The 23,734-nt window shown below is 46.4% G+C and overlaps 1 protein-coding gene across 1 annotated transcript in view; it reads right to left on the bottom strand.

Annotated features, from left to right (window-relative positions):
* The window catches only part of METTL11B (methyltransferase like 11B), a 331,396-nt gene that overhangs the window by 8,206 nt on the left and 299,456 nt on the right, over positions 1 to 23,734 (bottom strand). The window contains exon 3 of the mRNA XM_040408335.1: positions 1,934 to 2,183. Within this exon, the coding sequence (XP_040264269.1) occupies positions 1,934 to 2,183 (250 nt within the window). The remainder of the gene's footprint in view (positions 1 to 1,933; positions 2,184 to 23,734) is intronic.

Here is a 23,734-nt window from a genome sequence, read left to right as displayed (position 1 = left end):
CTTCTCCGGACAAGCCTTTTTCCAGATGCCCCAAACAATCGGAAAGAGGCTTCATCAGAGAATATGACTTTGCCCCAGTCCTCAGCAGTCCATTCACCATACTTTCCGCAGAAGATCAATCTGTCCCTGATGTTTTTTTTGGAGTTAAGTGGCTTCTTTGCTGCCCTTCTTGACACCAGGCCATCTTCCAAAAGTCTTCGCCTTACTGTGCGTGCAGATGCGCTCACGCCTGCCTGCTGCCATTCCTGAGCAAGCTCTGCACTGGTGGCACTCCGATCCCGCAGCTGAATCCTCTTTAGGAGACGATCCTGGCGCTTGCTGGACTTTCTTGGACGCCCTGAAGCCTTCTTAAAAAGAATTGAACCTCTTTCCTTGAAGTTCTTGATGATCCTATAAATTGTTGATTGAGGTGCAATCTTAGTAGCCACAATATCCTTGCCTGTGAAGCCATTTTTATGCAACGCAATGATGGCTGCACGCCATGGAAGAACAATGATTTCAAGCATCACCCTCCTTTTAACATGTCAAGCCTGCCATTTTAACCCAATCAGCCTGACATAATGATCTCCAGCCTTGTGCTTGTCAACATTCTCACCTGAGTTAACAAGACGATTACTGAAATGATCTCAGCAGGTCCTTTAATGACAGCAATGAAATGCAGTGGAAAGGTTTTTTTGGGATTAAGTTAATTTTCATGGCAAAGAAGGACTATGCAATTCATCTGATAACTCTTCATAACATTCTGGAGTATATGCAAATTGCTATATTAAAAACTTAAGCAGCAACTTTTCTAATTTCCAATATTTATGTAATTCTCAAAACTTTTGGCCATGACTGTACATACATGTATTATAAAACAGGCAGCACAAGGCGGGACACACAAATGAGGAGCAGGACCCAAGGAGAGGCCGGGAGATCAGTGCACGAAAATACAGGGAAAAAGAATACTAGCTGAAAGAGCATACCTCAGAGCCTCATGGCAGCAACGCCCCAAACACAATGCAAAAGAGGCAATTGTAGAGACTGAGGTTAAGATGGAAGGAACACAAAAGAACACAATTAAACATACCCTGAATGGTGCAAAGATCTCTCGGCCAACTCCTGACCCAACGCCGTTTCGCCAGTAGATCTGGCTTCTTCCGGGGAAGAATATACTGAATATACTGTCGGATATGAGTTTTCACGATCTAACTCAAATCCGATGGTATATTCTAACATAGAGGCGTTCCCATGGTGATGGGGACGCTTCAAGTTAAAATATACCATCGGATTGGAGAAAACTCCAATCCGATGGTATAATAGGGACTCCTGACTTTACATTGACAGTCAATGGGGGACTGATCCGTTTGCAATTGCACCATATTGTGTCAACGTCAAACGGATCCGTCCTTATTGACTTGCATTGTAAGTCAGGACGGATCCGTTTGGCTCCGCACGGCCAGGCGGACACCAAAACGACTTTTTCCTTCATGTTCGTGGATCCTCCAAAAATCAAGGAAGACCCACGGAAGAAAAAACGGACACGGATCACGGAAATGCGGAACCCGTTTTTGCGGACTGAAAAAAAAAACGGTCGTGTGCATGAGGCTTTAGACAGATAAAAATGCAGTGTTACTTATACAAAAATTAGCTTTCTGTCACCGACACAATGAACAGACTGATTAAACCTCCTATAACAGTTAGAATGATGTAAAGGAAGTTTGATGAACCCCAAAATATTGATTTGTGTCACTGACATAATTAAGAGACCGATTTACTCTCCTATTACAGTAAGACAAATGAAAATACCGGAAAGGAAAAGTGCAGATGTGAAAGTAGCTTAAGCAAATGGAGAAAACAGAGCAAAGCAAATAGTTTTTCACAGCACCATCCAAAATAGTGAACCTTTATATTACATAGGTTATTCGGTACAATATATGGATATTACACCAACCTGAAACCCACTGCATCCAAATTACATCATACTTCCTAGCAGGGGGAGTGAAGTCTTGTAAACAGTAGCAATAAAGTGTTTCCACTCGATCTGCATCCTCTTCCAAATAGTTTTGGGCTTCTTCTAAGAAAGACTCTGTCATATCGACCAGCTCAATGTTATTAAAAAATTGTAAGAGAACATGTTTGCTCACTCTTCCAATTCCTGAGCCACAATCAAGTGCAAAGTCAGTCCCAGCTTTTCCTGGACCCTATATAGAAATAAAAATGCTGAGGTTATTTTATTACATAAGTATACATGGAGGTATTGCCATATTCATAAGGCCTTTTATAATGGCCAAATATCTTAGTAACGTAGTAACATAGTATATAAGGCCAAAAAAAGACATCTGTCCATCCAGTTCGGCCTGTTATCCTGCAAGTTGATCCAGAGGAAGGCAAAAAAAAAAAAAGTAGAAGCCAGTTTTCCCCACTTAAGGGGAAAAAAATTACTTCCCGACTCCAATCAGTCAATCAGAATAACTCCCTGGATCTCTCTGGTAGCTATAGCCTGTAATATTATTACACTCCAGAAATACATCCAGGCCCCTCTTGAACTCTTTTAGTGAACTCACCATTACCACCTCCTCGGGCAGAGAGTTCCATAGTCTCATTGCTCTTACCGTAAAGAATCCTCTTCCATGTTTGTGTACAAACCTTCTTTCCTCCAGGTGCAGAGGATGTCCCCTTGTCACAGTCACAGTCCTGGGGATAAATAGATGATGGGAGACTGACCCCTGATATATTTATACATAGTAATTAAATCTCCCCTCAGTCGTCTTTTTTCTAAAGTGAATAATCCTAATCTTGATAATCTTTCAGGGTACTGTAGTTCCCTCATTCCAGTTATTACTTTAGTTGCCCTCTTCTGAACCCCCTTCAGCTCTGCTATGTCTGCCTTGTTCACAGGAGACCAGAACTGTACACAGTACTCCATGTGTGGTCTGACCAGTGATTTGTAAAGTGGTAGGACTATGTTCTCATCACGGGTATCTATGCCCCTTTTGATGCAACCCATTATCTTATTGGCCTTGGCAGCAGCTGCATGACACTGGTTTTTACAGCTTAGTTTGCTGTTCACTAAAATTCCTAGGTCCTTTTCCATGTCAGTGTTACCCAGTGTTTTACCATTTAGTATGTACTGGTGACTTGCATTATTCCTACCCATGTGCATAACCTTACATTTGTCAGTGTTAAACCTCATCTGCCACTTCTCTGCCTAAGCCTCCAATCTATCCAGATCCATCTGTAGCAGTATACTATTCTCTTCTGTGACAATTACTTTACACAGTTTAGTGTCATCTGCAAAAAAAAAAAAAAGTACTGTGCAAGCCTTCTACAAGATCATTAATAAATATATTGAAGATGATCGGGCCCAGTACTGACCCCTCAAGTACCCAACTAGTTACAGTGACCCAATCTGAGTGTGTACCATTAGTAACCACTCTGTTTTCCAGTTACTGAGCCAGTTACTTACTCACATACAGACATTTTCTCCCAGTCCGAGCATTCTCATTTAATATACAAACCTTTTATGCGGTACAGTGTGAAATCTTTTGGAGAAGTCCAGATATACGACATCCATTGTCCAGTTTGGATGCTCACCTGCTCATTGTAGGCACTCTTGGTGACAGACAGCTGTCAGCATGGGCACACTGACTGTCTGCAAGTCTGTAGCCCTATACACAATAAGCTGAACCCGAACCAGACAGCTAGCCTTCTCTCCCCATAAACATCAGTGAGACTTTAGGCACTCATGATCCAGTCACTGGTTATCTTTGATTGGACCATGTTTCATAAATACAGTACTACTGCATATTGGGAACAACCCACAAGACCTTGGAGAACCCAGTTGTCTAGCCATCATAGTTGTCAGATGTTTGTGCTTTTCCATTTTTCAATCTTCCAACACACCAGCTTCTAGAATTGCCTGGTTACTTCCCTTATACAGTGCTGCCCATAATTATTCATACCCCTGGCAAATTTTGACTTAAAGTTACTTTTATTCAACCAGCAAGTAATTTTTTTGGCAGGAAATGACATAGGTGTCTCCCAAAAGATAATAAGACGATGTACAAGAGGCATTATTGTGGAAAACACATTTCTCAGCTTTTATTTACATTTGAGAAAAAAGTGTCCAGTCCAAAATTATTCATACCCTTCTCAATAATCAATAGAAAAGCCTTTATTGCCTATTACAGCAATCAAACACTTCCTATAATTGCAGACCAGCTTTTTGCATGTCTCCACAGGTATTTTTCCCCATTCATCTTTAGCAATGAGCTCCAAATCTTTCAGGTTGGAGGGTCTTCTTGCCATCACCCTGATGTTTAGCTATATCTGTAAAGAATCCTATATCAGAATTGAGAAATATATCAGAATATCTCCTATATCAGAATTGAGAAAGCTCGGAAGAACGAGTGAAACATTTTCAAGAAATCTACAGTACGTCCAGTTGCCTTGATTTATTCTTTACAGATATACCATGACCTGGATAAATGAGAACCTTCACAGACATACCTCATGTATTGCTCTTTTTTCATGGTGCCATTTACTGTGATTAGGTTCCCTGGTCCATTGGCTGAAAAACACCCCCAAAGCATTAGGTTCCCACCACCATGTTTGACAGTGGGGATGGTGTTCTTTGGGTTTTCCTTTTTTTACGCCAAATGAAGGAAACCTCATTGTGACCAAACAATTCAATTTTTGTTTCATCTGACCATAACACAGAAGACCAGAAGTCTTCTTCTTTGTCCAGATGAGCTTTTGCAAAGGGCAAGCAAGCTTTTGTGTGCCTTATCTGGAGAAGTGGAACCCAGCAGTTTGCAGTGTCCGTTGTATTGTCTGCCTTGAGACATTGCCACCAGCAGAGCCTAGATTCACCAGGATGGCCTTGGTGGTGTTCCTTGGATTCTTTTTCACCTCTTTTTTTTTGCTCAAATGTAAATAAAAGCTGAGAAATGTTTTTATTCCACAATAATGCCTCTTGTACATCGTCTTATTTTCTTTTGGGAGACACCTTTGTCATTTCCTGTCAAAAAATTACTTGCTGGTTGAATAAAAGTAACTTTAAGTCAAAATTTGCCAGGGGTATGAATAATTATGGGCAGCACTGTATATGCCATGTCTTGACAGCTGCCATTCTGACAAGATATTCTACATTATTCACTTCACCTGTGAGTGGTTTAAAGTGTGGCTAATTAATATATAAAACAACAATCTGAAGGTACATAAATAATTATTAAATAAGATGCAAAGTTTAATGCTATATTGACTATATACAGTTGCAAGAAAAAGTATGTGAACCCTTTGGAATGATATGGATTTCTGCACAAATTGGTCATAAAATGTGATCTGATCTTCATCTAAGTCACAACAATAGACAATCACAGTCTGCTTAAACTAATAACACACAAAGAATTAACTGTTACCATGTTTTTATTGAACACACCATGTAAACATTCACAGTGCAGGTGGAAAAAGTATGTGAACCCCTAGACTAATGACATCTCCAAGAGCTAATTGGAGTGAGGTGTCAGCCAACTGGAGTCCAATCAATGAGATGAGATTGGAGGTGTTGGTTACAGCTGCCCTGCCCTATAAAAAACACACAACAGTTCTGGGTTTGCTTTTCACAAGAAGCATTGCCTGATGTGAATGATGCCTCGCACAAAAGAGCTCTCAGAAGACCTAGGATTAAGAACTGTTGACTTGCATAAAGCTGGAAAGGGTTATAAAAGTATCTCCAAAAGCCTTGCTGTTCATCAGTCCACGGTAAGACAAAATGTCTATAAATGGAGAAAGCTCAGCACTGCTGCTACTCTCCCTAGGGGTGGCCGTCCTGTAAAGATGACTGCAAGAGCACAGCGCAGACTGCTCAATGAGGTGAAGAAGAATCCTAAAGTGTCAGCTAAAGACTTACAAAAGTCTCTGGCATATGCTAACATCCCTGTTAGCGAATCTACGATACGTAAAACACTAAACAAGAATGGATTTTATGGGAGGATACCATAGAGGAAGCCACTGCTGTCCAAAAAAAACATTGCTGCACGTTTATAGTTTGCACATGAGCACCTGGATGTTCCACAGCAGTACTGGCAAAATATTCTGTGGACAGATGAAACCAAAGTTGAGTTGTTTGGAAGAAACACACAACACTATGTGTGGAGAAAAAGAGGCACAGCACACCAACATCAAAACCTCATCCCAACTGTGAAGTATGGTGGTGGGGGCATCATGGTTTGGGGCTGCTTTGCTGCGTCAGGGCCTGGACGGATTGCTATCATCGAAGGAAAAATTAATTCCCAAGTTTCTCAAGACATTTTGCAGGAGAACTTAAAGCCATCTGTCCACCAGCTGAAGCTCAACAGAAGATGGGTGTTGCAACAGGACAACGACATAAAGAATAGAAGTAAATCAACAACAGAATGGCTTAAACAGAAGAAAATACGCCTTCTGGAGTGGCCCAGTCAGTGTCCTGACCTCAACCCGATTGAGATGCTGTGGCATGACCTCAAGAAAGCGATTCACACCAGACATCCCAAGAGTATTGCTGAACTGAAACAGTTCTGTAAAGAGGAATGGTCAAGAATTACGCCTGACCGTTGTGCACGTCTGATCTGCAACTACAGGAAACGTTTGCTTGAAATTATTGCTGCCAAAGGGGGTTCAACCAGTTATTAAATCCAAGGGTTCACATACTTTTTCCACCTGCACTGTGAATGCTTACATGGTGTGTTCAATAAAAACATGGTAACATTTAATTCTTTGTGTGTTATTAGTTTAAGCAGACTGTGATTGTCTATTGTTGTGACTTAGATGAAGATCAGATCACATTTTATGACCAATTTGTGCAGAAATCCATATCATTCCAAAGTGTTCACATACTTTTTATTGCAACTGTACTATGTTCTTTCATGAATTTCTACCCCCCTGATATACAGTGCTCAAAAAATAAAGGGGGCACTTAAACAACACAATGTAACTCCAAGTCAATCACATTTCTGGGAAATCAATCTGTCCAGTTATTAGGCAACTTATATTGTGAATCAATTTTTCCTGCTGTTGTGCAAATTGAACAGAAAACAGGTAGAAATGATAGTCAATTAGCAAGGCAACCCTTATAAAAGGAGTGGTTCAGCAGGTGGTGACCACAGACCATTTCTCTGTCCTCATCCTTTTTGGCTGTTTTGGTCACTTTTGCATTTTGTCATTGCTCTCACCCCTAGAGGTAGCATGAGGTGGGGTAGCAGGAGGTGGTGTCTACAACCCACAGAAGTTGCTCAGGTAGTGCAGCTCATCCAGGATAGCACCTCAATGCCAGCTGTGGCAAGAAGGTTATCTGTGTCTGTCTGCACAGTGTCCAGAGCATGGAGCAGATACCAGGAGACAGGCCAGTATGCCAGGAGATGTGGAGGGGGCCGTAGGAGGGCAACAACCCAGCAGCAGGGCCGCTACCTCCTCATTCGTGCAAGGAGGAACAGGAGGAGCAGTTGTCACGGATGGTGTACAGGAAACAAGACAATGCAATACAATATATGACTCACTGGATCCACAACTAAGGAACAAAAGGGAGACCCCTACATGAGACCTGCCACTCTCCCTAATTGCTCAGCCTATGCGAACACCCCAAAGGTGGATGGGCGCATATCCACGTACCTCGGCTATCTAATACCTGAAGACCCTACAATAGTGAGGGGACACGACCACCGGCTCCCTACACCAGACACGGAGGGAGTCAGGGTCACCTGAAAATCCAGCAGACAGAAAATCACAAATAAAGGAACAGCACTTATCTTGCAGAGGACTGAGGAATAGAAACAGCATGCACACACACTCCAGGAAGTTGTATAAGCCGCACACTACTGCATATTGGGGAGGAACTTAAAGGGAAGCAATCAGTCCAACTGCATGACAGCTGAGATAGACTAACGAGATGAGGAACTTAACCAAAACAAAGAAACTCAAGGAGGAGGATCTGGAAAGCTCCTGTCAGAGCTTCTCAACTGTCTGGTTGTGACAGTACCCCTCCCTCTACGAGTGGACTCCGGACACTCAGGGCCCACCTTCTCAGGAGGGGACCTATGGAAAGCCCTGATGAGACGAGTGGCCTTAATGTCCGTCACTGGGACCCACATCCTCTCCTCAGGACCATAACCCTCCCAATGAACGAGGTACTGGAGAGAATCCACAATCCTAGAGACCTGAAATTCAAGATTTCCATCAACCATAATCGGAGGAGGAGGCAAAGGCGAGGGTACAATAGGTTGAACATAAGGTTTCAATAAGGACTTATGAAAAACATTATGGATCTTCCAAGTCTGAGGAAGATCAAGACGGTAGGCAACAGGATTGATGACAGACAGGATCTTGTAAGGCCAAATAAACCTAGGACCCAACTTCCAGGAGGGAACCTTCAATTTGATATTCTTGGTAGACAACCACACCAGATCACCAACATTCAGGTCCGGACCAGGCACACGTCTCTTATCTGCCACACGCTTATATCTCTCACTCATGCTCTTTAGATTATCCTGAATCTTTTGCCAAATAGATGACAAATACGAGGAGAATCTGTCCTCATCAGGTAAACCAGAAGACCCCTCTCCCGAGAAAGTCCCAAACTGCGGATGAAACCCATATGCACCAAAAAATGGTGACTTATCAGAGGACTCCTGACGACGGTTATTTAAAGCAAACTCAGCAAGGGACAAAAAAGAACACCAATCCTCCTGATTCTCCGCCACAAAACAGCGCAGATATGTCTCCAGATTCTGATTGACGCGCTCTGTCTGGCCATTCGACTGCGGGTGGAAAGCAGAAGAGAATGACAACCGAACCCCCAAGCGAGAACAGAAAGCCTTCCAGAATCTGGAAACAAACTGCGTGCCCCTATCAGAGACTATGTCTGAAGGAATACCATGCAATTTGACAATGTGGTCAATAAATGCCTGCGCCAGCGTCTTAGCATTGGGCAAACCAGGAAAAGGGATGAAATGCACCATTTTGCTAAAACGGTCCACCACCACCAGAATCACAGTCTTCCCCGAGGAACGAGGCAAGTCCGTTATGAAGTCCATGGACAGATGTGTCCAAGGACGGGAAGGAATGGGTAAGGGAAGGAGAGGACCTGATGGCCGTGAATGAGGGACTTTGGCACGAGCGCAAGTCTCGCAAGCTGCCACAAAACCCTCAACCGACTTACGAAGCGCAGGCCACCAGAATCTCCGAGCGATGAGATCCACAGTGGCTCTTGCCCCCGGGTGCCCAGCAAGGACCGTATCGTGGTGTTCCTTAAAAATCTTGTGTCTCAAAGCGAGAGGCACAAACAACCTCCCAGGAGGACAAAGATCAGGAGCCTCTGACTGGGCTGCCTGCACCTCTGCCTCCAATTCAGGAAAAAGAGCAGAGACCACCACACCTTCAGCCAAAATGGGACCCGGGTCTTCAAAATTCCCACCTCCCGGAAAACAACGTGACAGGGCATCTGCCTTCACATTCTTAACCCCAGGGCTGAACGTGACAACAAAATTAAACCTTGAAAAGAACAAAGACCATCTGGCCTGTCTCGGGTTCAGACGCTTGGCTGACTCCAAGTAGGCCAGATTTTTATGGTCAGTAAACACGGTAATAGGGTGTCTGGCTCCCTCTAGCCAATGGCGCCATTCCTCAAAAGCCAACTTGATGGCCAACAATTCCCTATCTCCCACATCATAATTTCTCTCTGCGGAGGAGAGTTTCTTCGAGAAAAAGGCACATGGTTGCCATTTGGCAGGAGAGGAACCCTGAGACAAGACCGCACCCACCCCTACCTCAGAAGCATCAACCTCAACTATGAAGGGTAACGAAATATCAGGTTGTACCAGGATGGGAGCGGAAGCAAAACTCTCCTTGATATTAGAAAAGGCCTTACGCGCCTCTACCGACCAGGAAGAAAAATCTACCCCCTTTCTGGTCATATCAGTGAGTGGTTTAACAACAGAGGAATAATTCAAAATAAATTTCCTGTAATAATTGGCAAAGCCCAAAAAACGCATCAGCGCCTTCTGATTCTCAGGAAGCTCCCACTCAAGCACAGCGCGGACCTTCTCGGGGTCCATGCGAAAACCAGAAGCAGAGAGAAGAAACCCCAGAAATTGAATTTCTGGAACCGCAAACATACATTTCTCCAGTTTCGCGTATAATTTATTCTCCCGCAGGATGAGCAAGACCTGACGTAAGTGTTCCTTATGAGTCTTGAAATCAGGAGAAAAAATCAAAATGTCATCCAAATACACTAATACAAATTTTCCCATTAAATGATAAAAAATGCTGTTCACGAAATGCTGAAAAACGGCTGGGGCATTCATTAAACCAAAAGGCATAACCAAATTCTCAAAATGGCCCTCAGGGGTATTGAAAGCCGTCTTCCATTCGTCTCCTTCTCTGACCCTGACCAGGTTGTATGCCCCTCTTAGGTCTAATTTGGAAAAGATTTTAGCCCCAACAACCTGGTTAAACAGGTCCGGGATCAGAGGAAGCGGATAAGGGTCACGAATAGTGATACTGTTCAGCTCCCTGAAATCCAGACAAGGTCTTAAAGAACCATCTTTTTTCTTAAAAAAGAAAAAACCAGCGTCAACAGGTGACTTCGAGGGTCGTATGTGTCCTTTTCTCAGACTCTCAGAGATATAAGCACGCATAGCGACCCTCTCAGGTTGGGAAAGATTGTATAAACGAGATTTAGGCAGTTTGGCGCCTGGGATGAGATTAATAGGGCAATCATACTCCCTGTGCGGAGGCAAATCCTGAACTCCACTCTCAGAGAAGACATCCGAAAATTCAGAGAGGAAAGGTGGTACAGTCTTAGTAGAAACCTCATAAACAGATGTCATGAGGCAATTCTCTCTGCAAAAGTCACTCCAACCATTTATTTGCCTCGCTTGCCAATCAATGGTGGGGTTATGTTTAGTGAGCCAGGGTAGCCCCAACACTAGAGGAGTAGGCAAACCGCTAAGGACGAAACATGACACATCCTCAACATGAGCATCACTCACAATTAAACGAATATTGTGAACTATGCCCTTTAATGATTTCTGAGAAAGTGGAGCGGAATCAATAGCAAAAACAGGAATATCCTTTCCCAAAGTGCATACCTGGAAACCATGAGTTATTGCAAATTGATTATCAATGAGATTGACAGCTGCTCCACTATCCACAAAAATCTCAAAAAAATGCTCTTGCTCTCTAGCGCCACCCAAGCAGGCAGGACAAAACGGGAACTACAAGCAAACGGAAAACCTTCAATTTCCGCCTCAACCCTGCCAATAGTAACAGACGGAACATTTTTAAAAGATTTTTTCCTTTTTGTTTCTTTATTACTCCCAGAAGACTGCCTGAATCTCCTAGAGGGACAAACATTTGCCAAATGATTTATACCTCCACAACAAAAACAAACCCTCCCATGCGGGCTGAATCTTCTATTGTCAGAGGCAATCAACCCCAGCTGCATGGGCTCCTGCTCAGAAGGGGCTGACAGCGACTGAGACCCCTGCGCACAGAAAGAGACCGCTGCACTGTCCCGGGACCGAGTATGACAGGAAGGAGAGATCTCCTCTCTCTCTCTAAGACGCCTGTCAATACGAACAGCCTGAGACATAGCAGAATCCAAGGAGGTAGGTCTCTCATGAAAGGCAAATGCATCTTTCAATCCCTCTGAAAGACCATGGCAAAATTGACTTCGGAGTGCAGCATCATTCCAACCAGTATCAGCTGCCCATCTCCGAAATTCTGAGCAGTATATCTCTGCGGATTGTTTACCCTGGCATAACAGACGTAGTCTAGACTCAGCCAGAGCAATACGATCCGGATCATCATATATCTGACCCAGGGCTAAAAAGAATTCATCCACTGAACGGAGGGGCCGTGCCCCCTCCGGCAGCGAAAAGGCCCAGGATTGAGCATTACCCCTGAGCAGCGATATAATGATCCCCACCCTCCGTTCTTCATCACCAGAGGAATGGGGAAGAAGGCGAAAATGGAGTTTGCAAGCCTCTCTAAAACGCACAAAATACTCACTACCCCTGGAGAACGTATCCGGGAGCGAGATCTTAGGCTCAGAACAAACTCCATGAACGCAAGCTGAACCAGTCACTTGAAACTGAGAAAAAGTCTTACGGAGATCAGCTACCTCCAATGAAAGACCCTGGAAGCGCTCAGCCAAAAGTGAAACCGGATCCATGCTTGAGACGGTTTTGGCGGCTTATAATGTCACGGATGGTGTACAGGAAACAAGACAATGCAATACAATATATGACTCACTGGATCCACAACTAAGGAACAAAAGGGAGACCCCTACATGAGACCTGCCACTCTCCCTAATTGCTCAGCCTATGCGAACACCCCAAAGGTGGATGGGCGCATATCCACGTACCTCGGCTATCTAATACCTGAAGACCCTACAATAGTGAGGGGACACGACCACCGGCTCCCTACACCAGACACAGAGGGAGTCAGGGTCACCTGAAAATCCAGCAGACAGAAAATCACAAATAAAGGAACAGCACTTATCTTGCAGAGGACTGAGGAATAGAAACAGCATGCACACACACTCCAGGAAGTTGTATAAGCCGCACACTACTGCATATTGGGGAGGAACTTAAAGGGAAGCAATCAGTCCAACTGCATGACAGCTGAGATAGACTAACGAGATGAGGAACTTAACCAAAACAAAGAAACTCAAGGAGGAGGATCTGGAAAACTCCTGTCAGAGCTTCTCAACTGTCTGGTTGTGACAGCAGTGCCAGAGCCCTGCAAAATGACCTCCGGAAGGCCACTAATATCCATGTGTCTGCTCAAACTGTCAGAAACAGACTCCATGAGGGTGGTATAAGGGCCTGAAGTCCACAAGTCGGTGTTGAGCTTACAGCCCAACACAGTGCAGGTTGATTGGCTTTTGCCAGAGAACACCAAGATTGGCAGATTCGACATTGGCACCCTGTGCTCTTCACGGATAAGAGCAGGTTAATACTAAGCACATGTGACAGAGTCTGGAGACGCCGTGGAGAACGTTCTGCTGCCTGCAAAAAGACATTTCTTTGGAGGGCTACACAGCCCTCCATGTGCTAGCTAGAGGTACCTGACTGCCTTTAGCTACCGGGTGTCACAAGGGTGTCAAGAGCCACGCCTGACTCCGTTATACCCGGGGTCAGGAAGTCGCAGCGGGTGGCTGCGCGCTCTATGTAGAAAGATTGTGCTGTTTCTTTATGGTAGCTTTCTGGGTTTGCCTTGCAACTCTTTTTGGCTCACTCAGGGATCCGTAGCTCCTTCTCCTCAGCTGTTTCTTGTCCAGCACTCCCAACCTCCTTTTATTCCCCTCTCCCACCTTCTCTGGTTGCCAGATATAGAGCTTCCTGCCTGGACTTCTATACTGACCCACTGGAGCTGTGTAACTGTGTTCCCTGGTTGTTGTTCCAATACGTTACCCTCCGGATCCCTGTTGGGCCTTCGTGGTCTGCTGTTGTCGCCCGCCTGGGATTATATGTTTGTCTGTATTGTCTGTCCTCTCCTTGGTGTTTTCCTCTTAGTGTCAGTGGTGCGGACTAGTGATCCCACCGCCCTGTTCACTACATAGGGCTCATCTTAGGGAAAGCCAGGGTTTACGCACGTGATCGGCGTACGGGTGAGGAACCCGTCTAGGGACGTCAGGGCAGTCAGGTGCCAGCCGCAAGGTGAGTCAGGGGTCACCACCTTTCCCTCTCCCTTGGACAGGGCCTCCCTTTGCGTGACGCCGGTCATTACACCGGGATGAGATACTCAGACCCAATGTGATACCATATGCAGGTGCAGGGGGGGCCCTGGGTGCATGACAACGCTAGGCCTCATGTGGCTAAAGTTTGTCAGCAGTTCCTGCATGATGAAGGCATTGATGCTATGTACAGGCTTGCCAATTCCCCAGACCTAAATCCAATCAAGCACATCTGGGACATCATGTCTTGTTTAGAGTTGAGCGAACCGAACTGTAAAGTTCGGGTTCGTACCGAACTTTAGGTTTTTCGCCACCCGGACCCGAACATTTACGTAAAAGTTCGGGTTCGGTAATTTTTATGGCGCTTTTTAAACAAAATAATTTTTAGTGGAATTTCAAAGAAATTTCAATATAACATACAGAAAATTGAATGTTTCACACATAATATTACTTCATATCACATGAGGTGAGAACCCTTAATCTACGTTTCAAACATAATTGATGATGTATGTATCAAATTACAGTAAAATAAAATAAACATATACACGCAAAGCAGCCAATCAATAAGCATCATACTACTTGCCCCAAAAGGCCATCACAGCCATGCCTACTATTGGCATGGCTGTGATTGGCCAACTGCAGCATGTGACCCAGCCTCTATTTAAGCTCGAGTCACGTAGCGCCGCCCGTCACTCTGCTCAGATTAGTGTAGGAATAGGCTGCAGCTGCTGTGAGGGAGAGATCAGGGAGAAATCTTATGAAGAACTGCTTCTTTACTCAGCGGTCTACAGCAAATGTGTTTTGTGGGTGCAGTGCACAATTGTTTTAAGCCTGCCCTGAGCCAACTACTACTGAAAACAAACTTTTTTTCCTTCAGTTAGTATCAGTACATAATCGGCAGCCATTTTATGCAACGATAGTGCACCAGCACAAGATATCTGTAGCAGAAATACTGCTTTGAGACACTGGGGTTAAAAAAAAACTTTTTTTCATATAGTGCACATCTAGGATTATCGCTGCATAAGTGACTGAAATTTAGGCCAGAAATACGGCTCTCATACTGGGGCATACTGGGGTGAAGAAAAAAAACATCTGTTTCATATAGTGCACGTCTAGGATTATAGGTGCATAAGTGAGTGTCACATTTAGGCCAGAAATACAGCTCTGGCATACTGGGGCATACTGGGTGAAACAAACCCCTCTGTTTCATATAGTGCCACAAATACAGCTTTTTGCTTACTGGGGTTAAAAAACCCTCTGATATACTGCACATCTGGGATTAGACGTGCATAAGTTACTGTGAAATTCAGGCCACAAATACGGCTTTTTGCTTACTGACGTTAAAAAAAAAAAAACTCTGATATAGTGCACATCTGGGATTAGACGTGCATAAGTTACTGTGAAATTTAGGCCACAAATACCGCTGTCATATAGAGTTTTAAAAAAAAATTGGAGTGCAATACCCTACATCAGGGTTTTTCATTGGCGGTTAATTATTTTTAATAGACTTAACCACTTTTTACTTTGCTTGGTGAACGCTAACTATGAGGCAAACATCTAATAAGGAACACGGTCATGGTCGTGGTGGTGGTGCTGGTGGAGCCTCTGGTGCAGGGAGAGGACGTGGCCGTTCTGCCACAGCTACACTTCCTACTGAACCTACTACCTCAGGTCCCAGTAGCCGCCAGAATCTACAGCGATATTTGGTCGGGCCTAATGCCGTTCTAAGGATGGTAACGCCTGAGCAAGTACAGGCGCTAGTCGATTGGGTGGCCGACAGTGGATCCAGCAGGTTCACATTATCTCCCACCCAGTCTTCTGCAGAAAGCGCACAGGTGGCACCTGAAACCCATGCCCATCAGTCTGTCACATCACCCCCGTGCATATCGGGGAACCTGTCTGAGCTTCAAGTCATGCAGCAGTCTCTTATGCTGTTTGAAGACTCTGCTAGCAGGGTTTTCCAAGGGCATCCACCTAGCCCTTCCCCAGGGGTGGAAGACAAAGAATGCACTGACGCACAACCACTTATGTTTCCTGATGAGGACATGGGAATACCACCTCAGCACGTCTCATGATGACGAAACACAGGTGCCAACTGCTGCGTCTTTCTGCAGTGTGCAGACTGAAAAGGAGGTCAGGGAGGAAGACTGGGTGGAAGACGATGCAGGGGACGATGAGGTCCTAGAACCCACATGGAATGAAGGTCGTGCCACTGACTTTCAGAGTTCGGAGAAAGAGGCAGTGGTGAGACCGAGCCAACAGCGTAGCAAAAGAGGGAGCAGGGGTGCAAAAGCAGCGCAGCCATCACCAAAACAGTTCGCCTGCTACTGGCCACCGTCACCAGGGACCGAGCACACCAAAGGCAGCTTCAAGGAGTTCCCTGGAATGGCACTTCTTCACACAATGTGCTGACGACAAGACCCGAGTGGTTTGCACGCTGTGCCATCAGATCCTGAAGCGAGGCATTAACGTTCTGAACCTTAGCACAACCTGCATGACCAGGCATCTTCATGCGAGACACAGGCTGCAGTGGAGTAAGCACCTTCAAAACCAAGAAAGGGCTCAGGCTCCTGCTCCCTCTTCTGCTGCTGCCTCGGCCTCTTCCTCTGCCTCTGGAGGAACATTGGCACCTGCTGCCCAGCAAACAGAGGATGTGCCACCAACAACACCACCTCAGTCACCAAGCATCTCCATCATGTCACACGGAAGCATTCAGCTCTCCATCTCACATACCTTGGAGAGAAAGCGTAAATTCCCACCTAGCCACCCTCGATCCCTGGCCCTGAATGCCAGCATTTCTAAACTACTGGCCTTTGAAATGCTGTCATTCAGGCTGGTGGAGACAGACAGCTTCAACCAGCTCATGTCGCTTGCTGTCCCACAGTACGTCTTTCCCAGCCGCTACTACTTCTCCAGGAGAGCCGTGCCCTCCCTGCACAACAAAGTATCGGATAAAATCAAGTGTGCACTGTGGAACGTCATCTGTGGCAAGGTCCACCTAACCACAGATACATGGACCAGTAAGCACGGCCAGGGACGCTATATCTCCCTATCTGCACACTGGGTAAATGTAGTGGCGGCTGGGCCCCAGGCGGAGAGCTGTTTGACGCACGTCCTTCCGCCGCCAAGGATCGCAGGGCATCATTGTTACTGTTGCCTCCTCTTCCTACTCAGCTTCCTCCTTCTCTTCTACCACCTCCTCATCCAGTCAGCGACAGACCTTCACCACCAACTTCAGCACAGCCAGGGGTAAACGTCAGCAGGCCATTCTGAAACTGATGTGTTTGGGGGACAGGCCCCACACCGCGCAGGAGTTGTGACAGGGTATAGAACAGATCAACGAGTGAGTGCTGCCGGTGAGCCTCAAGCCCGGCCTGGTATTGTGCGATAATGGGCGAAATCTCGTTGCAGCTCTGGGACTAGCCGGTTTGACGCACATCCCTTGCCTGGCGCATGTGCTGAATTTGGTGGTGCAGAAATTCATTCACAACTACCCCGACATGTCAGAGCTGCTGCATAAAGTGCGGGCTGTCTGTGCGCGCTACCGGCGTTCTCATCCTGCCGCCGCTCGGCTGTCTGCTCTACAGCATTACTTCGGCCTCCCCGCTCACCGCCTCATATGCGACGTGCCCACCAGGTGGAACTCCACCTTGCACATGCTGGAGAGACTGTGCGAGCAGCAGCAGGCCATAGTGGAGTTTCAGCAGCACCACGCACGGGTGAGTCGCACTGCGGAACAGCACCACTTCACCACCAATGACTGGGCCTCCATGCGAGACCTGTGTGCCCTGTTGCGCTGTTTCGAGTACTCCACCAACATGGCCAGTGGCGATGACGCGGTTATCAGCGTTACAATACCACTTCTATGTCTCCTTGAGAAAGAACTTAGGGCGATGATGGAAGAGGATGTTGCCCAGGACGAGGAGGAGGAAGAGGGGTCATCTCTAACACTTTCAGACCAGTCTTTTAGAAGTGGTTCGGAGGGAGAGGCCAGGTACAAATTTGGCCAGCCAGGGCCAGGGAGGAAGAGGAAGAGGAATGTTCACAGCGGGGTGGCACCCAACGCAGCTCGGGCCCATCACTGGTGCGTGGCTGGGGTGATACGGAGGACGCAGACGATACGCCTCAGAGGACAGCTTGTCCTTACCTCTGGGCAGCCTGGCACACATGAGCGACTACATGCTGCAGTGCCTGCGCAACAACAACAGAGTTGCCCACATTTTAACGTGTGCTGCCTACTGGGTGGCCACCCTGCTGGATCCCCGTTACAAAGACAATGTGCCGTCCTAAATTCCCTCACTGGAGCGTGATCGGAAGATGCACGACTACAGGCGCACGCTGGTAGACGCTCTACTGACACCGGGGGACAAGTGGATGCACAAGGCGAAGGCAGGTGAGGAGGAAGAGGTTGCCAACGCAGCTGTGTCAGCGCCAGCACCTCAGAAGGCAGGGTTAGCATGGCCGACATGTGGAAAAGCTTTGTCACCTCGCCGCAACAACAAGCTCCAACTGCTGATATGGAGCGTGTTAGCAGGAGGCAGCATTTGAATAACATGGTGGAACAGTACCTGTGCACACGCCTACACGTACTGACTGATGGTTCTTCCCCATTCAACTTCTGGGTCTCCAAATTGTCCACATGGCCAGAGCTTGCCCTATATGCCTTGGAGGTGCTGGCCTGCCCTGCAGCCAGTGTACTCTCTGAACGTGTATTTAGCACGGCAGGAGGCTTCATTACAGACAGACGCAGCCGCCTGTCCACAGCCTACGTGGACAAGCTCACGTTCATTAAAATGAACCAGCCCCACAAGACTTGTCTGTACCTTGTGCAGAATAGACAGTTCTAACAGCCTCAACCATCCATCCTTGTACTCAGGTGCACTTATTCCTTTTATATTTTTTTATATGTCTCAATATTTTGGGGGATAGTCCTATGTAAAAATGCTAAATAACACACATCTGTGTTGGCTACCTATTCCTCCTTCGCCGCCGCTTCCACCTAGACCGCCACGTGAGCCTACATGGCCACATGCACCCATTCACCGCCTCCTCAACCTCTTCCTCCTACATCATTCCTAATTTTTATATTTTTAAGGTCTTATGTTTTTTTTATTCATTTCCCTATCCACATTTGCCATGCTCTTAAGCACATTTTGCTGCCTTTTCCAGCCCTGTAGCTCTTTCCAGGGCTATTTTCGAGCAATATTAGTGGCCAAAAGTTCGGGTCCCCATTGACTTCAATGGGGTTCGGGTCCAAGTTCAGGTCAAGTTCGGGTCCCGAACCCGAACTTTTTTTAAGTTCAGCCGAACCTGCCAAACCCGAACATCTAGGTGTCCGCTCAACTCTAATCTTGTTCCATCCACCATTGCCACATTGCAACACAGACTGTCCAGGAGTTGATTGATGCTTTAATCCAGGTCTGGGAGGATATCCCTCAGGAGAACATGCCCATGAGCTGCCTCATCAGGAACATGCCCATGCATTGTAGGGAGGTCATACAGGCATCAGAGGGCCACACACACTACTGAGCCTCATTTACTAGTCTTGAGGCATTTCCACTGAAGTTGGATTAGCCTGAAATTGGATTTTCTACTTTGATTTTGAGTATCATTCCAAATCCAGACCTGATGTTTTATTGTTCTTAACGCATTCCACTATGTATTGAATAATGATTTGCAACTGAAATATTTCATTCATTAAGATTAGAGATGAGCAAAGTTTTCAAAAATTTGATTTGGCCGGTTCTCTGCAGAGAGCCTTTATAGTGATGTAGAACACTGTGCCTTGCAGTAACACGCATAGGGAGTCTGCTGTGGTAGTGAAATAATACTGTGAGTCAGTATGACATGCAGATGACAGGCATCGCTCTTAGAATCACTGTACACTTCATTTATTTGGGCAGTTACGGGGCAAAAACTGACCAAATAACTCAAGTATGAACCCAGCCTTACAGGTCGATGTTAGCTTCAAGAAGAAGCGCACTCCTTTTACACTGTCGTCAGCTGATTCCACATAGATGTCTACAGAACCTGCTCTATTAAACACTTATACAAGTAGAGCCCCCGACAGAGTGGAGGCAACAGAGTGACCTGGTTGCAGAGTGGAGAGGTGGGTGGCAATAACAGTACCCGCTGATGATGGTGGGTTTAAGAAGGAGCACTTGGCATCAGATGTGTGGCATCAGGCGGGTGGCAGCATCAAAATAGTAGCTGAGGCAGGTAGCCAAAAGAAACCGATATCTTTTGGCAAAGTGTTGGTGTGGCACCATGGATGATTTAATGTGATGCATCAGGCATTGGTGAGTGGAAATCCTGGCTGATCCACGCCCGATTCATCTTGACAAAGGTCAGTCTCTCCCCATTTTGGGTGGACAGGCGAGTTCTTCTTGGGGTAACTATGGCTACCTCAGCACTAAACACCCGCTCTGATGCCACACTACTGGCCGGGCAGGACAGCTTTTCCAGGACAAACTCTGCCAGTTGCGGCCACAAATCCAGTTTGGCTGTCCAGTAGTCCAGCGGATCTTCAATGTGGGGTGGCAGGGTGCTGTCCAAGTATGCTACCACCTGATGGTTCAGGTCATGCTCCAGGTCTAGCTGCTGCTGCTAAGTTGTTTCTTCACTTAACGGGTGACGAAAGCTGCTCATAAGCGACTCTAGACTCAAGTTTCTTCTGATGGAGCTGGAACTGCAGCCATGGCAGAGGAAGTGAGCACAGAAGGCCCTCCCTAGTAAGACCTGAGAGGATGGATGATGGCACACATAGGCAATGGCCAACTGACTACATAGGATTTTTCTATAGTAGTTCAGTTTGTCCTCCCTCTCAGCGGGTGCAAAAAGGCCCCAATTTTGGACCGGTAGCAAGGGTCCAACAAGGTGGGAGAGCCAGAAGTCATCCCTCTGCTGAATGGTGACAATTCGGTTGTCACTACGCAAGCAAGTGAGCATGCATTGGACCATTTGCGCAAGTGACTCGGAGGGACTCCATGCCTCCATCTCCACTGCATACTGCCAGGGTGTGTATGGGTCCTCTGCCTCCTCTTTTTCATCGCCCTGTAGCTCCACTGGCTGCTCCTGCTCCTCCTCTCCTGTCACCTGTGTATAAAAACCACCAATTTTGCTACACATTGCTTGAGCTTCAATGTCCTCCTTCTCCTCCTCCAGTTCAGCCCCCACAGGGCTAATGTGGCTGTGAGATCTAGGCGCCACGTCTCCAGTCCCCTAACTAGCGAGATTTACCAGCATCTGTTTCAGGACATGAAGCAGTGGAATTACATGGTTCATCCCGTAGTCCTGGCGACTGACAAATAACGTGGACTCCTCAAAGTGCCTGAGCAAACAGCAGGTGGAACGCATGAGCTGCTACTGGCTGACATCGAAGTTACACAGGGGAGTACTCTTGTCCGCTTGGATAACCAAGAAATCATTTATGGCCTTTCTCTGTTCGTATAGTCGGTTCAACATATGGAGGGTAGAATTCCAACGGGTGGAAACGTCGCATATCAGCCTATGTTGGGGGACCCCGTTCTGCTGCTGCAGCTCAAGGAAGGTGTGCTTTGCGGTGAAAAGTTTCCTGGCCATTTTTAGGATGTCTTTAGGATGTGTGGAAGACAGGAACCGCTTGACAAGATTGAACGCGTTTGCCATGCTCAGCCCTCCGTGTTGCAGCGCTGACACCATGTTCTTCCCGTTGTCGGTCACCATAGTTACGATTTTCAGTTGTCGTAGAGAAAGCCAGGATTTGATTTCTTGATGAAGGACACGGAACAGTTCCTCCCCTATGTGACTCAGTTCGCCCAGGCAAACGAGGTGCAGAACAGCGTGACACGGCCGTGCTGCCCTGCACATGTGGTATGCTGGAGGGGCATTGTGAATTGTCCTTGCAGTGAAGGCTGAGGACACGGTGGAGGATGAGGAGGTAGAGGTGGACATTGTCGCAGGACCAACGGTGTAAGAACATGTAGGTGGAAGCGGAATCACCTGGCCAAGTTGCTGATGTGGCTGTGCAGGAACCACATTCACCCAGTCAACCGTAAAGGACATGTATTGTCCCTGACCGTAGTTGCAGCTCCACACGTCGGCGCTGCAGTGCACTTTGTCAGACACTGACAGGCTCAAGGACTTGCCCACCTTCTGTTCTACATGTGTGTGCAGGGCTGGTACTGCCTTTTTGTCAAAGAAATGACGGCTTGAAACTCTCCACCTCAGCTTGGCACAAGCCATCAGTTCTCTGAAAGGTACAGAGTCCACCACATGGAAAGGGAGAGACTGCAGCACCAGCAGCTTGGACAGGAGCACATTCAGCTTCTGCGCTGTTGGATGAGTGCACGCATACTGTTGTCTCTTCGCAATCGCTTTGGTGATCTAATGCTGAAGGAATGACTGACGAGGAGTAAGAGGGCGAGGAGCAGGAGCATCAGGACAAGCAGATGATGGGAAGGACAGACAGCTCCCTTCGGCTTAGGTGGTGGAGCCTTGGCTGCCTAAGATCGGCTGTGTACCACTGGTTGATGCAGCGGTTGCTGCGGCAGGCTGGACCACTACATCGGAGCCACGGTTCTCACAGGCCACTTTATGGTGACGCTGTACAGTCGTGGCCAAAGGTTTTGAGAATGACACAAATATTAGTTTTCACAAAGTTTGCTGCTAAACTGCTTTTAGATCTTTGTTTCAGTTGTTTCTGTGATGTAGTGAAATATAATTACACTCATTTCATACGTTTCAAAAGGCTTTTATCGACAATTACATGACATTTATGCAAAGAGTCAGTATTTGCAGTGTTGGCCCTTCTTTTTCAGGACCTCTGCAATTCGACTAGGCATGCTCTCAATCAACTTCTGGGCCAAATCCTGACTGATAGCAACCCATTCTTTCATAATCACTTCTCGGAGTTTGTCAGAATTAGTGGGTTTTTGTTTGTCCACCCGCCTCTTGAGGATTGACCACAAGTTCTCAATAGGATTAAGATCTAGGGAGTTTCCAGGCCATGGACCCAAAATGTCAACGTTTTGGTCCCCGAGGCACTTGGTTATCACTTTTGCCTTATGGCACGGTGCTCCATCGTGCTGGAAAATGCATTGTACTTCACCAAACTGTTGTTGGATTGTTGGAAGAAGTTGCTGTTGGAGGGTGTTTTGGTACCATTCTTTATTCATGACTGTGTTTTTGGGCAAAATTGTGAGTGAGCCCACTCCCTTGGATGAGAGGCAACCCCACACATGAATGGTCTCAGGATGCTTTACTTTTGGCATGACACAGGACTGATGGTAAGAGGCTTCATCGGAGAGAGGCTTCATCAGAGAATATGACTTTGCCCCAGTCCTCAGCAGTCCATTCACCAGACTTTCTGCAGAAGATCAATCTGTCCCTGATGTTTTTTTTGGAGAGAAGTGGCTTCTTTGCTGCCCTTCTTGACACCAGGCCATCTTCCAAAAGTGCGCTCACACCTGCCTGCTGCCATTCCTGAGCAAGCTCTGCACTGGTGGCACTCCGATCCCGCAGCTTAATCCTCTTTAGGAGACTATCCTGGCGCTTGCTGGACTTTCTTGGACACCCTGAAGCATTCTTAACATGAATTGAACCTCTTTCCTTGAAGTTCTTGATGATCCTATAAATTGTTGATTGAGGTGCAATCTTAGTAGCCACAATATCCTTGCCTGTGAAGCCATTTTTATGCAACGCAATGATGCCTGCACGCGTTTCTTTGCAGGTCACCATGGTTAACAATGGAAGAACAATGATTTCAAGCATCACCCTCCTTTTAACATGTCAAGTCTGCCATTTTAACCCAATCAGCCTGACATAATGATCTCCAGCCTTGTGCTCGTCAACATTCTCACCTGAGTTAACAAGATGATTACTGAAATGATATCAGCAGGTCCTTTAATGACAGCAATGAAATGCAGTGGAAAGTTTTTTTTGGGAATAAGTTAATTTTCATGGCAAAGAAGGACTATGCAATTCATCTGATCACTCTTCATAACATTCTGGAGTATATGCAAATTGCTATTATAAAAACTTAAGCATCAACTTTTCCAA

This window comes from Bufo bufo, chromosome 9 (genome assembly GCF_905171765.1).
Source record: "Bufo bufo chromosome 9, aBufBuf1.1, whole genome shotgun sequence".
Lineage (NCBI taxonomy): Eukaryota > Metazoa > Chordata > Amphibia > Anura > Bufonidae > Bufo > Bufo bufo.
This window is presented reverse-complemented; position numbering and strand designations above follow the sequence as displayed.